The 12,490-nt window shown below is 63.9% G+C and overlaps 2 protein-coding genes across 2 annotated transcripts; both read right to left on the minus strand.

The window, feature by feature from the left end:
- Positions 1-63: 63 nt before the first annotated feature.
- LPMP_030730 (serine/threonine-protein kinase, putative) lies at positions 64-7,953 on the minus strand (the record flags this gene model as incomplete). Its single annotated transcript, XM_010702714.1, has 1 exon — positions 64-7,953. One exon carries the CDS (start codon positions 7,951-7,953, stop codon positions 64-66), a length of 7,890 nt encoding a protein of 2,629 aa, XP_010701016.1.
- A 2,627-nt stretch (positions 7,954-10,580) lies between these two features.
- Positions 10,581-11,936, minus strand: LPMP_030740 (hypothetical protein; the record flags this gene model as incomplete). The annotated part of the gene is made up of 1 exon (XM_010702715.1): positions 10,581-11,936. One exon carries the CDS (start codon positions 11,934-11,936, stop codon positions 10,581-10,583), a length of 1,356 nt encoding a protein of 451 aa, XP_010701017.1.
- Between the last annotated feature and the right edge of the window lie 554 nt (positions 11,937-12,490).

A 12,490-nucleotide genomic window follows, 5' to 3' on the forward strand; every position in this document is an offset into this window, starting at 1 on the left:
AGGAGACTGCGCAAGAGGCGCAATGTTCCCCCTTCTTCCCACCCCTTGCGCAGCCTACGTACATCAAGAGTCTCGGTCGGCCCCGCCGCCGTCCAGTCGACCACGACGAGGTCGTTGGTAGTGCGGGAGTCGCCCTTCCCTGTCACCGCTGCCGCCACCGCCGAAGGAAGAGGAGGCGAGGTACTGCTGAAGAATCTGCGGAGACGTGAAGGAGAAGTTTTGAAAGTGGTCAAGCCCACCGCCGCCGCCGTCACCCCCGCCGCTGGTGGCACCGGTCCGGCCGTCTGCACCACCCTGGTTGTCAGAGTTCGCCAAGGATGAGTTCTGGTAGCCTCTCATGCCAACCAGGTTATGGCTGCGGCTCTGCTCCCCACCGCTTTGCGGGGAAGACGACTGCCGCTGCGCTGCGCCATCATCGCCGACGCTGCGGTGGTATGGTATCCCGAGGCTCGGCTGCCGCGGCTCAGGTTGGTCGACGACGCTGTTACGGCGACGTCCCAGCGGCTGCCCAGCACCGCCGTCGTCGGAGGTGAAGCCGACAAGCCTATCTGCAAAGATGGTCGCGTTACTGGGGTTGCGCTTGGTTCCATACCACTGCTGATCTCCACTATCGCTGGTCCCTCGACGACCGCTTTCGGTGTCGGCACCGTGCAGCAGCAGCGACGCCACCGGCGAGAGGTCTGGCTGCTGCTGCTGCTGCTGCTGTAGACCACGTGCGATTCGCTTGCGTTGCTGCTGCGCCCAGAGCGCCTGCACGCCTCGTCGTTCGCTTGTGCCTGAAGGGCCGCCGCTACCTCTGTTGGAGCTGTTCCCGATGGCATCCTTGCCACCCTGACCGCGCCCGCTGTAGTCGAGCGACGGCCGGCATGCTGAGCCGCTGTTGCCGTCGCAGCTGCCGAGTGGTGTTACCGGCATCTCTGGGAAGGTGCCCATGCTCGCCTCGTCATCGACGTTGTACGCGACACCAGAAAGCGTGGTTGTAAGCGGCCCCCAAAACACTGCGGCATCGCCAGTACCGCTACCAGTCGTGCTGAGGTTGACAGCGGAGGGAGTCGCAGTGCCGAAGAGCGTACTGCCGCTGTTCTCAGTGAACAGCGACAGTACGCTCGCCGTGGGGTTTGAGCCCAGAGTTGGGTTCCCGACCATCTCATCAGCGGCGGCGAAGGGCGTGGTCGTGCCGACACCACCGTGCGCAGCGTCGCCACCGAGGTGGGCGTACCAATGCGGTATGCGATGACCGTTTCCATGGCGACGGCGGTGACCACCGCTGCCAGCGTCGAGTGATGGCAGTGTGCCGTACGGAGAAAGGGAGGTGGCGCCGCCGCGGTTGTGGCTCCCGAAGGAGCTGGAGAGACCACCAGCACCTCGACGGTCATCTCCGGCCAGCATTACCATTGATGGGCACGTGGTTGTGTGGTACATCGCGGCTGCCCCTGCGTCTGCTGCGACTGCCGTGTCGCTGTTGGTCTCCGAGTTGATCGAGGAGGCCCCTGAGGACATGGAGAAGGTGTGGGCCGAAGTAGACGTCGTCGTGGAGATGGAGGACACAGACGAGCCCAGCAGCGACAGCGCGCTGTCCGAGTGGCGCGTATCGCCAGCGACGTTCCCACCCCACGTGCTGGCTGGCGCGGGTATTACTGGTCGCCGTGCTGAATTGCCCAATCCACTCACGTCGCTCTCACTCTTGCCTCCGTCTACCCTTTCGCTCGAGCTGCCGGTGGTGGTGGTCTCACCGTCGTCAGCGCCGTCGTTGCTGGCGCTCATGCTCGCTACTTGTGTGATCGACGCCGCAGTCGCACGTGACGGGTGTGCACCACGATGCCCCACATCGGGGAATGCGGCCGAGGTCTGCGGGCAGCCCGCACACGCATCATTAGTGCTATGCCGCTTCGCATCGCACAGGCTCTCAGGGGGGGCCTCTGCACCGCCACCGCTTGTGACGCTGACACGTGTGTCCGCCAGCCTCTGCACCGCCGTTGGCACCGTGGCGCACGACAGCACGTCAGCGGCTTCTCCGGACAGCACGGTGTCACTCGTGGTACCTGCTGGCGATAAGGGGCTCACGATGGACGTCAAAGCAGACAAGAGCTGCTGCTGCTGGTGGTGCTGTTCACCAGGCGTGAGTGACGGCAGCACGTGCGACGCTTTATCGGATCCGCCCTGACTTTCATTACTATCGATGTCCAGCAGGGGGTTGTGATGGCCTCGGCGTTGATGCCCTCGCTCAGCGGAGGCTGGGTCGGTAGGCGATGACATCGCCCACGTACTGCTGGTTCCATCTGCACCGTCAGCGCCACTGGTGCCAAGGCTGGCGGACAGAGATCGCTGCAAGTCGTCGAAAGGCATGGTGGCCATGGAGGAAACTGACGACGCTGCGAAGCCACTGAGGCTGCAGTGCTCCTCGCACCCGCGGCTGAGCAGCGGTGACACGTGCACTGGCGTCTCCCTCAGGAAGTCATGCATGGGTCGTGTGGCGCCGTCGTCCAACAGTGAGTGCGTGTGACTGGAGAAGCTGAGGGAGACGTTCGCAGTCGGCGGCACCTCGATGGGCACGAGAGAGAACAAGCCGCCGGGTGACATGTTTCCGCGGCTGCCGGCATTGTTGACCTTGTCGTCGACACCTCCACCACTGTTGGGAGAGAGTGGGTTCGCAGCGCTGTTTCCCCACTCACTCGTGCCAGCACTGCTGCACACTGTGGATGGTCTGAACATTGTGGCCTGCTGCATCGGCGTCACCGTCCGCGCGCTCACATGGGAGTCATCGCAGCTGCTAGCGTCCATCGCCGAGGCAATCGCGGTAGCAGTGGCGCTGTTGCTCGCGGTCGTCCTCTCGGCTATGCTGACTACCTCTTCCACAACAGTAGCATCGCCGGCGTCTACCACGTGCGCGTCATCCTCGGCGAAGGCGTCCTGCTCATAGTAACCACCACCACCATCATGGTCCTCGTCCTCGTCCACCACCTCCTCTGCGTGGATCTCCGCGCCTGCGACACTGTGTGCATCAATGCTGCCACATTTGGGGAGAATTCTGCCCAACCGCGCGTCAGCACCGTCGTCGGCGGCGTACGCCATTCCGTGGCCTGCGGAGAGTATAGAGCAGCCGAGCGCTGCGAAATCTACCCTTGCCGGCTGCTGCTGCTGCTGCTGCTGCGGCAGCGGCGGAGCCCCTAGTGAAGTCGGTAATGCCGCCGCCAAGGCGCTTGCATCTGCACCGGTGCTGCGCGCTACGTCTGTGGAGGCAGGGCTGCGGGGCGATTCAGCCGCGGCTGCCGTCGCGCCAGGGGCGGCGGTGGGGCCCACGGAGCGTTGCTGCTTTTTTTGGGCGGCGGCGGCCACTGCCAGCGCCGCATCCACGAAGCTCTGCGGCAGCGTCGCCGCGCGGTCAAAGAGGTCTGACGGGGATTCCTCCACCACCGCTGTCGTCATCGCACCACCGTTGCCAGCCTCCACGCCATCAGCTGCTGCACCGCCCCGTGCGGCGCTACTGACCCGACCTGCGCTGGGTGGAGTGTCCTCAGGAGATGCGCACGAGGAGGCCATCTCGGTCGAGTAACGCTCAGCTAGCGGAAGCACCGTTGCGCGTGATGGGTGTGGCAATGACGCCGTCGCTTCAGCGCGCTCCCCCTCCACCCTCCGAATCGCTGTCATCGGCGTTGTCGTTGGTGTAGGGGAGAGCGGCGAGGGCTCCCTCATCACGCCCTCCATTGTACCCGCCGCCGTTTCCCCCGTGTAAGCAGGCAAGGCACCACTGTGGCGATGCAGCAGCGGGTGCTGTACCGGCGATGCGTCAAGCTGCGCCTCCTTAGCAACGCCTGCCCGTCGCGCATCACAAGCCGCGGGGCTCTGCGCTAACACATCGGCCGGTCTCCTGGGTGACGGCGCAGCACCGCCAAGATCAGCAGTGACGGACACCATCACCTCTACCGGGGGCAGTTGCAGCGACTGGAGCACCTCCGTCGGCCCCTGCGACCTGGCAGCCGGTGCGGTGGCCGCTTGGGAGGCCCCTCGAGTGGTTTTGACGTCACTGATGTCCGCGGCTGCCGCCTTGTTGGGGTTGAGCGCAGGCAGGTGAGAGGCCCCATCGTAATTATAGGCACTGAGGCTGTTGCTGGGGGTGGTGGTGGCTGGAAGCTGCTGAACCGCCTCCGCGTCGAGAGGCTGGAGAGCGGCAAAGCTACCACCGCCACCACTGCTGTTCGCTGGTACCTGCGTGCGAGAGCTGGGCAGGGTAGGCGTGAAGCGCCCGCCGCCACTGAGGCTGTTGTTCATGACGGCTGCCGCCGCCTTGTTGGCTCGCATCATCATGAGCTCCCGTTGCTGCTCCTTCACTTGTTTGATGCGGCGGTGCTGCTCGACAGCAGCGGAGAGCCCTGTCGCTGTCACCGCAGCCGGGAAGTAGCGGAGGTCGTCACGGGTCCGCAGCCGCGGTGTGTAGGGGGCGCGAATGCGGCGCTCCATGAAGAGCTGACGCCAGTCCTCCGGCCGCGTCGGCTGCTGCAGCGGAGCAGGGAGAAAAGAGCTCTGCACGGGCGAGGCGGCGGCAGCGGTGGACGTTGACGGCAGCGGAGAGGAGGGAGTGATAGACTGCTGCAGTGCCTCATCCCACGTCGATGCGACGGGGCCGGTCGGTGAGGTGGGGCCGAGGGAGGCGCGCACGAGCCGACGCAGCTCCGTCGGCAGGACACGCCGTTGATAAACCTCGTAGTACAGTTGCGAGGCGATGTACGAGCAGGTGAAGAAGGGGTGCTCCAGGACGGCCTCGCCGCTGAGGCGGTGCTCCACGCGGCGGTCGAGCAGCTTCACAGTTAAGTCGCGCAGCAGCGCCTGCGCCTCATCCATCTGCGCCACGGCGGTGCCGACGTAGCGGTCGCGAGTCGCCTCGTCCAGGGTGAGGCAGGACAGGCGCAGTCGGCGTCGCTGATGGTGGCGATACCGCTCCTGCTGCTCTTGCTGGTGCAGCGCGGTGGTGGCGCCGTCCTCGGTGGTGGTCAGATGCATGGACAGGTTCGTCGGCGCTCCGCAGAGCGATAGGGAGGAGCTGAATCCTGTTGCCACGAAGGAACTGGCTTCGAGGGAGTCATTCAGGACCAACTTTGGCGGAGGCCCTGGGGGGTCGTCTTCCGCACCGGCAGCCTTGGGTAGTCTCAGAGTGCCGAGTTGGCTCGCGAATGAGTCATCCAGCATCGCCGCTGTCGGTGCTCCTGCCGCAGCTGCTGGCGACTGCGGTGACGCGTAGCCTTGGCTATGCAGGCGAGGGTAGGCGTGCCGGTGTGGAGTGCTGCTGCTCACTGAGTTGTTTGCCACCGCTCCCTCCGGTCCCTCAGTCGCTGCGAAGGAGCCATCGATGTCGGGTTGCGCGGACCGGGCTGACATCGCTGGAGAGCGCAGCAGCACATCGAAGCTGCGATTGTCGGGGTTGTAGACCACCTCGGCTATGAAAGTCGACGGCGACCTTGAGCGCTGCAGCGGTGAAGTGAAGCTGCGTCGTAATCGCCGCGCGACCCATTCCTCGCACTCCAGCCGCACCTCCTCCGTGCGGTAGTGCAACTGTGCGACGCGTGTGTGCACCTCCAGTGGGGTGAGCCGGTAGTCCTCCGGGGTGATTTTCACGTCCTCCTCTACGATGGAGCGGAAGAGCGCGAATTGGTTCTGCGCGTCAAATGCCTTGCGCCCGTTGGCCCACTCGAAGAGTAGACAGCCGTAACTCCACCAGTCTGTGCGGGAGTCGTGCGGTTGCCCACGTAGCATCTCTGGGCTCATGTACTGCGTCGTGCCTGTAAAGCTGTTCGCTCTGCCGTCGGCGCCAGTACCAACAGCCGAGGAGGAGTTAGTAGCATCCTCCCCGTTGACGCCGTCGCCGCTGGCTGAGGGAATGATGGCAGCACCCTTGCGGTACTTGGCGACGCCGAAGTCCGTCAGCATCACGTGCCCATCGCCGCGCATCAAAATATTCTCCGGCTTCAGGTCGCGGTAGAGAAAGCCCTCGCGGTGCAGGTACTGCAGCACCAGCGCCACCTCGACAGCGTAGAAGGCGATGAGTCGCAGCGGGAAGCGATGCCCCCCATCAGGCGCCAACTCCGCGCTCAGCAACCGCGGCAGCACACCGGTGCTGCCCTCCATCGCAGCTTGGTGGAACGACGTGGCGAGATTGACCCCAAGCGAGGCGGGTGTGGGGGCCGCGCCTTGCCCCGCGGTCGCAACAGCGAATGACGTTGTTGTCGCGGAGGCCGACAGCGGCAGTGAGGAGGACGTCAGCGCCTCGTCGTCTTTGCCCCTGTCATCGAGAAGATTTGCTTTCGCCATTTTCCTTCTCGACGATGACCCCCTTTGCGTGCGCATACCCGTCGGTGAAGTGGCCACTGCGTGTCGGGTGGGAGTCGCGGTGCGGCTGTTGTCGCTGGCGAGGGGCAGCTTCTGCATCGCTTCCGTCGTCGACGGGTGCGCGCTGCTGGGCGTCTTCCTGCTCTTCTTCACGTTGGTCGCGTCGGTGCCACCCGCGTCTCGCAGTGGCTCGCCCGCACCACCAGCACCATCGTTGTTGCTGTAGCCACCGCTGCCGTTCTTCTTGTCCTGAGAGTGCATGGGTGGCTGTAGCGGCGGCACCTGGGTCTTCGACATGACCAAGACAGCCGCTGGGGTCGGTGAGGACGCGGCTTTGGTATCTCGGGTCGCTGCAGGAGTGCTCTCTTCCATCGCTGCGAGGCCTGTGACCTCCGACGTGCTTGGGATGATGACTGACGTCGGCGAGCTTCTGCTTCCCTCACCGCCTGCTGTAAAGGCTTTGAACGCCACAGCGCTGCCGCGGCAGCTGAAGTTCACCTCATCGACAGTGTCGGCCGTGTAGTGGGGCCAGCCAGCAGCGATTCGCGGGCTAGGGTTGGGGCGGTCAGCGACGCCTCGCTGTGACGGCCTACCTTGCTGCTCTTGCCGGCGCATCACCATGAAGGGCGGTGCGTCGACCAGGGAGTCGTTATTGCCGATGGCGCCATCGGACGCCGTCATGTCCTCCTCCTCCTTGGTCACTGCGGCCACGGCGTCGTCGGCATCATCATTCATGCCGCTCGCGTAACCACCCTGTGCTGGAGGCAGAGGCCGCGCTGTTCCTGTGATGGTGCTCGTGGCAGCGATGCCCGACTGAGAGGCACCGCTGACTGCGTCAGGCCCCAAACCGCCAACCATGGCCGATGGCGCGGGGAGTGCGTCCCTCTCCGTCGTTGTGGTGCCGTTGCTACCGCTTGGCTGCTGGGGCTGGGCATTGAGAGTCGCCTTTGGGGGTTGTGTCGTAGCGGAGGAAAGGAAGAGAGGGCGCAAGGTGAGTCCGGTCGTCAGCCGTGAGCCGCCTGCTTGGAGAGAGAGGGGGGGAGGGAGCGATGTTTTCGGCTGTTGCTGCTGTGCGTTCGACTCTGCCGTGGCGGCGGCTGCGCCGGTCCTACCCGGCACCGGCGCAATAGGAACGAGCACCGGCGTGAAGGTATTGGAGGCGCACTGGTAGTACGGGTACTGCATCTTGGCGAGTCTGCGCCTCATGCTGCGGAGCCACAGCTGCTGCATGTTGAGGTAGTAAAGGTCGCCGCCCTGCGCGAAATCCAGGACGAGGTAGAGGTGCGTCTGGCTCTGAAAGGCCTGGTAGAGGCGAACAAGGAAAGGGTGGTGCAGTTTGGCGAGAAGCTGCCGCTCCGTGAAGGTGCGCTCGACGCAGCCCTCCTCCTTCACCCGCTGCTTGGAGATCTTCTTCACGGCGAAGTACTCCTTGGTTACCTTGTTGCGCGCCAACGTGACCTCAGCGAACGTGCCGCTTCCGAGAAACGCAATCAGCTCGTAATCCTGCAGCGAGCGCGCGGCGGAGCTGACGTAGCGGCTCCGGCGTGTGGGTTGCTGCTGCGGATGCGAGGCGCCTCCAGCGCTCCCTCTCCGGCTTGTTGTCACCCTATCGCCTGTGAGCGGGCTGTCCATTGTCGCTGCAGCGGTATGGGGCGGCTTCTGGAAGTAGGCGCCGCTCCCCGTGAAGGCGGAGCCGTCGTCAGTCATTGATGCGCTGTTGCGGCTAATGCTCTTGTGGAGACCAGCCCCGCCACCGCGAGTACTGGTGGGACTGCTGCTGCTGTTGTTGTTGCTGCTGCTGCTGCTGCCAGCATTGGCTGCTGCGGCGGCGGCCTCGAGTTTCCGCTGAGCGAGTTGCTTGCGCAGTATGTCCGTCTTGCCGGCGATGATACTCTTCAAGAAGTCGTCAACCTCGTCCTCATCGCTGCGCGCGAGCGCGGCGGATCCAGCCGGCGCACCTTCGCCACTCGCGCTCCTCCCCACCATCGCTGATGATGTGTCTGATGCGGCGGCAACGGCAGTCCACATGGAAAACTTTAGTGAAGCTGCGAGGTCAAGGACGCCAGGGGAGCAATAGCCATCATCCATGCTACCCTCTACAGGGGTGGGGGAGGCGGGAGACGAGGGGCGCACCGCCGAAGCAGAGGCATCTTCCGCGTCTGCGGACGTCCACCACCGCTTCAGCGGCGGCACATCAGGGCCGTGTCGCGAGTGGCGAAGTTGCTGCTCGTGTGCAGCCGCTTCTCCAGTGCGGGTATCGCTTGTGTCCGTTGCGGCCGTCGCACTGGTCCTCATCTCGCCAAAGACCTGCGTCGCCCAGCGCAGCATTTGGTCCACTGAAGAGCGAGCGAGAGAGGGAGGTGGTGCGTGCGTGCGTGTGTGTGTGTGTGTATCGGGAGGGGAGGGGCGAGAAGAAGAAGAGCAAAGCCAAACACCTAACAGAGGGAGGGAGGCGGACAGCCGGGCAGCAGTCTGACGACGACAACAGGCGAGTGAGTCCAACACGCGCTGTACATCCCTGCTGGCCGAGGAAAAGCGAGCGAGAGCGGAGCGAGTGGGCCGAGACGCAAGCAAGAAAACCCGAAAACGAGCCCCAAGCCACAGAGATCAATAGAGAGAGAGAGAGACGGAGGGAGGAAAGACACGTCCAAGGTGAGGGCGTAGCGGGAGCAGAGAAAATACGATGGTGCGTAGAACTCACTTCCCAGCACACTGAGGTCGTCACGCGGTGTGTGTGTGTGTGTGTGTCAGCCAGCACGGAGCGGCGAGCAAATCCAAAGAGTACACGCAAAGCGACAAGCGAGCGGGGGCAGCCCGTGACACAACTAACACGACACCGATGAGGTTCGCAGACGCAAGAGGGAGAGAGAAGGGGAGAGAGGAAGGGCGTAGATGCGCGCGTGGGCGCGGACGCAGGACGATCAGCAGCTGCGTGTGCACACACGTAGGTAAGTGAGCGCCTTTTCACAAGAGGAGGGCGGTTGACTGTGGAAGCGGAGAGGGGGGAGGGACGAGGCAGAGAGGGAATCTACAGAGGTGGAGGGAGAGGGGGAGGGGCTGTTGGAAAAATGGTCAGCAGTCGTAGCAGTAGACAACAGCCGCACATACAGGAGAGAGAAGCAAGGGAGAGAGGGAGGGAGGGAGGGAGAGGGAGAGGGAGGGAGAGGGAGGGAGAGGGAGAGAGAGAGAGGGAGAGAGAGAGAGGGAGAGGGAGAGAGAGAGCTAGGTTGGGCACGCACGGACTCGCAGCAGAGAATGCATGCAGAATGTGAGCAAAATGGGGGCTAAGTGGGTTGGTGAACGACAGGAGGAGAAAAGCGCTGATGAGTGAGGCGTCTGCAGCGGAGGGGAGACCCGGACAAACAGCCAAACAACACCGACGAGGGAGAAGGAGAAAGGGGGGGGGCGATGAAGCACACAAGACGCGCACCGATACGTACGCAGGCAACACAGCAGTCGCAGAGCAAACAAGTTGTGCAAAGGGGGTAGGAGGGGGGGGGGGGGGGCGGACGGGCGTAGGTGATGAGGATGGTTTTGCCTGCCGCCTTGTAATAGGGTGGCGTGGGTTAGCGAGGAGGAGTAGGAGAGCACAACAGCCCAATTGCTTTCGTGCGTGCTGCCTCTCGTTGCTGTTTAAGCCCAAGACGTCTTGGGCGCGCGTATGTGAGGGCGACTTGCACCGCCGCACTGACTGGGGCAGCGCACGGACCCGCGGTGGCAAGCGCGCGCCGACACGTTTCCTGGGGCACTTCACGAAGGAAAAGGAGAGAGAGAGGGGGGTGAGGCTGAAGGAGGGCCGCGTGGCTGTGTGCGGAGAAGCGCATACACTGGGCGTGTGCAGCGATGGAGTGGCGAGAGAAAGGGAGGAGAGAAGGGCGGAGGGATAGGGGGAAAGGGGGGGGTGAAACAGAGGCTCTGGATATTGCACTTTCACAAGTGGAAATCCCCGCGTATATGATTAGGGCGGGGGGCTCTGGCCGGGGCGCGGGGACGGCGGGTGGGATGGGGTTCGCCTATAGGGGTGAGGAGAGCGCCCCCACCTCCTTCCCCCGATCCTTCCCCTTCCATCCATCGCTGCATGACTGCTGATAGGTTTACTTCGTGCTTACCATGCTGCGGCTCAGACTCTATTGGACTTGCTCAGACAACAACAACACCGCTGCTGCCACCTTACATGCTTGTAGATACGCACGCAGTCCGCTCGATTTCACCAGGTGTTAGGCGCTCTGCCACCAACTCCGCCGTACTCGCCGTGCTCCTCACTCGGCAAAGACGGCAGTCACAGCCTCCACGAAGGCGTTCACCGCCTCCTCCCTGTACTGCAGACGACCATCGACGTCGTCTAGCAGTCGGTACACGTCAAGTGCACGCTGCGGCCGGCCTACGACGAGCTGTAGCACCTCAGCCTCCGACAACAGAGACCGACTCCTTTGCTGCTGCTGTACCTGCGCGCGATAGCTGAGCGAACTGTGTGCTGTGCTCGGCGTAGCCGCGCCGCCATCCGTGCTACTCTTACCACCGCCGCTCCTTGCTGCTGGACCATATAGCGGAGTAGGCTCCAGCAGCAACGGCGTTAGCGAACGCGACGCATTGGTGGGCCGCGCACCCTCAGCGACGGCTTTCATCTCTCCAGCACCGCTCCGCCTGGCTACCCTGCCCTGCGTCGTCGTCGTCGTCGTTGCCACTGCGGAGGGGGACAAGTGCTGGGAATCCAGGGACGACCTCTGAATCGCTTCCGCAATACCGCTGACATCCTCCTCGGCGACCGACTCTGTTTTCACCAGGGCGCCACAGTTGCGCAACGACGGCGCTGTCGTTGCAGACGGTGGAGGTGGCGGCGGGTACGGACCACCGGTTGGCACCCACAGCCGCCTGCGCCAAAGCTGCTGCACAACGCGGCGCACCCCTGCAGCGTAGAAGCGTTCCTGTGCACGTCCTACCTCTTCGAAGTGCTCCAGCAGCTCCTCGACGCCGCGGACATGACCGCGTGTCCCCGGGCGGTAAGTGGTCAGCTTCGCGTAGCAGGATGACACGAGCTCTGCATCGACCAGCGCGTCCGCGGCTGTTGCGAACGTCCCTGCGGTGGCACCACTTTGGCTTTCGGTGTTGCAGGCTGTCAGCGCGCTGGCGACCCTGTTGTACACCGATGTGGGCCCATACATGTCGCGCGGTGTGAAGGTGCGCCCTCGTGCGCTAGCCGGCGTCTGTACTGTTGACTCAGGGAGCAGAGAGGAGTGGTTCGCGATGTAGTTGAGCATGGTTACCTCTGTGAGGAGCACGACCAGATGCCTAGAGGAGGATGAGGCGAGGATGTTGGCGGTCGACGTCGCTGCAGCCGCGGAGGCGCTCTCAATAGCCCCGGCCGGCACTGCTTTGCTGCTGCTGTGCTGCCCGACGTTGCTGCTGCTGATGGCGCTGCTCACGACGGACGTTGCTGCTGCTGATGGCGCTGCTTTAGTGGCGGTGGCGACAGTGGCACGCTGGTGGTTGTCGGCGAGCGCGGGCTGCAGCCCAAAGGGCGGGTGCCGAGTGGCGTTTCGCTCATCCCGGCGGCGGCGCAGCAGGGCAAACACCTCTCCGCATGTCATGGGGACCGCCTCTGACAACACCTGCATGGTGGCGGCTGCGTGCGGCACTGCACGTGTGAGAGGGAGGAGGAGGAGGAGGAGGGGTAGTCAGTGGTGATGGTGCGTGTAGTAACGTCTGCTGGCGAATGACAGTGCGTACTCGTGTGGGCTTCCCCTCCCTGCAGAGGAAGAGGGATCTATACGAGAGAGAGAGAGGGAGAGAGAGAGGAGGTTGTGGGAGGAGGGTAGTCTGCACCTGTTTGCCCTTGCAGGTGAATGCGCGCGTGTGTTGAGCACGTGCTCAATCACGCGGGAGATGTGGCGGTGCTACAGTTCCGCCTCCGCCTCGACTTTGACTCGAGCCGGTGACCGCGTACGTAATCTACTGTCCTTGACCTAGGAGACCTCCCCCTTCCCCCCCTCCACACACACCCACCCACCCATGCTCGCATGAGTTTGCATGTGCGCTCTCCGATACGGACGTGAACACCCCCTTCAAGGGCGTCCGTGCCTGTGCGCCTGTGAGCTTGCGGGGGGAGAAGGAGGGGGGGGGGAGGGGGGCACGCTTCCGGCTAGGGAGTCCAGACGAGGAGAGAGGGTGG

Source organism: Leishmania panamensis (genome assembly GCF_000755165.1).
Source record: "Leishmania panamensis strain MHOM/PA/94/PSC-1 chromosome 3 sequence".
NCBI lineage: Eukaryota > Euglenozoa > Kinetoplastea > Trypanosomatida > Trypanosomatidae > Leishmania > Leishmania panamensis.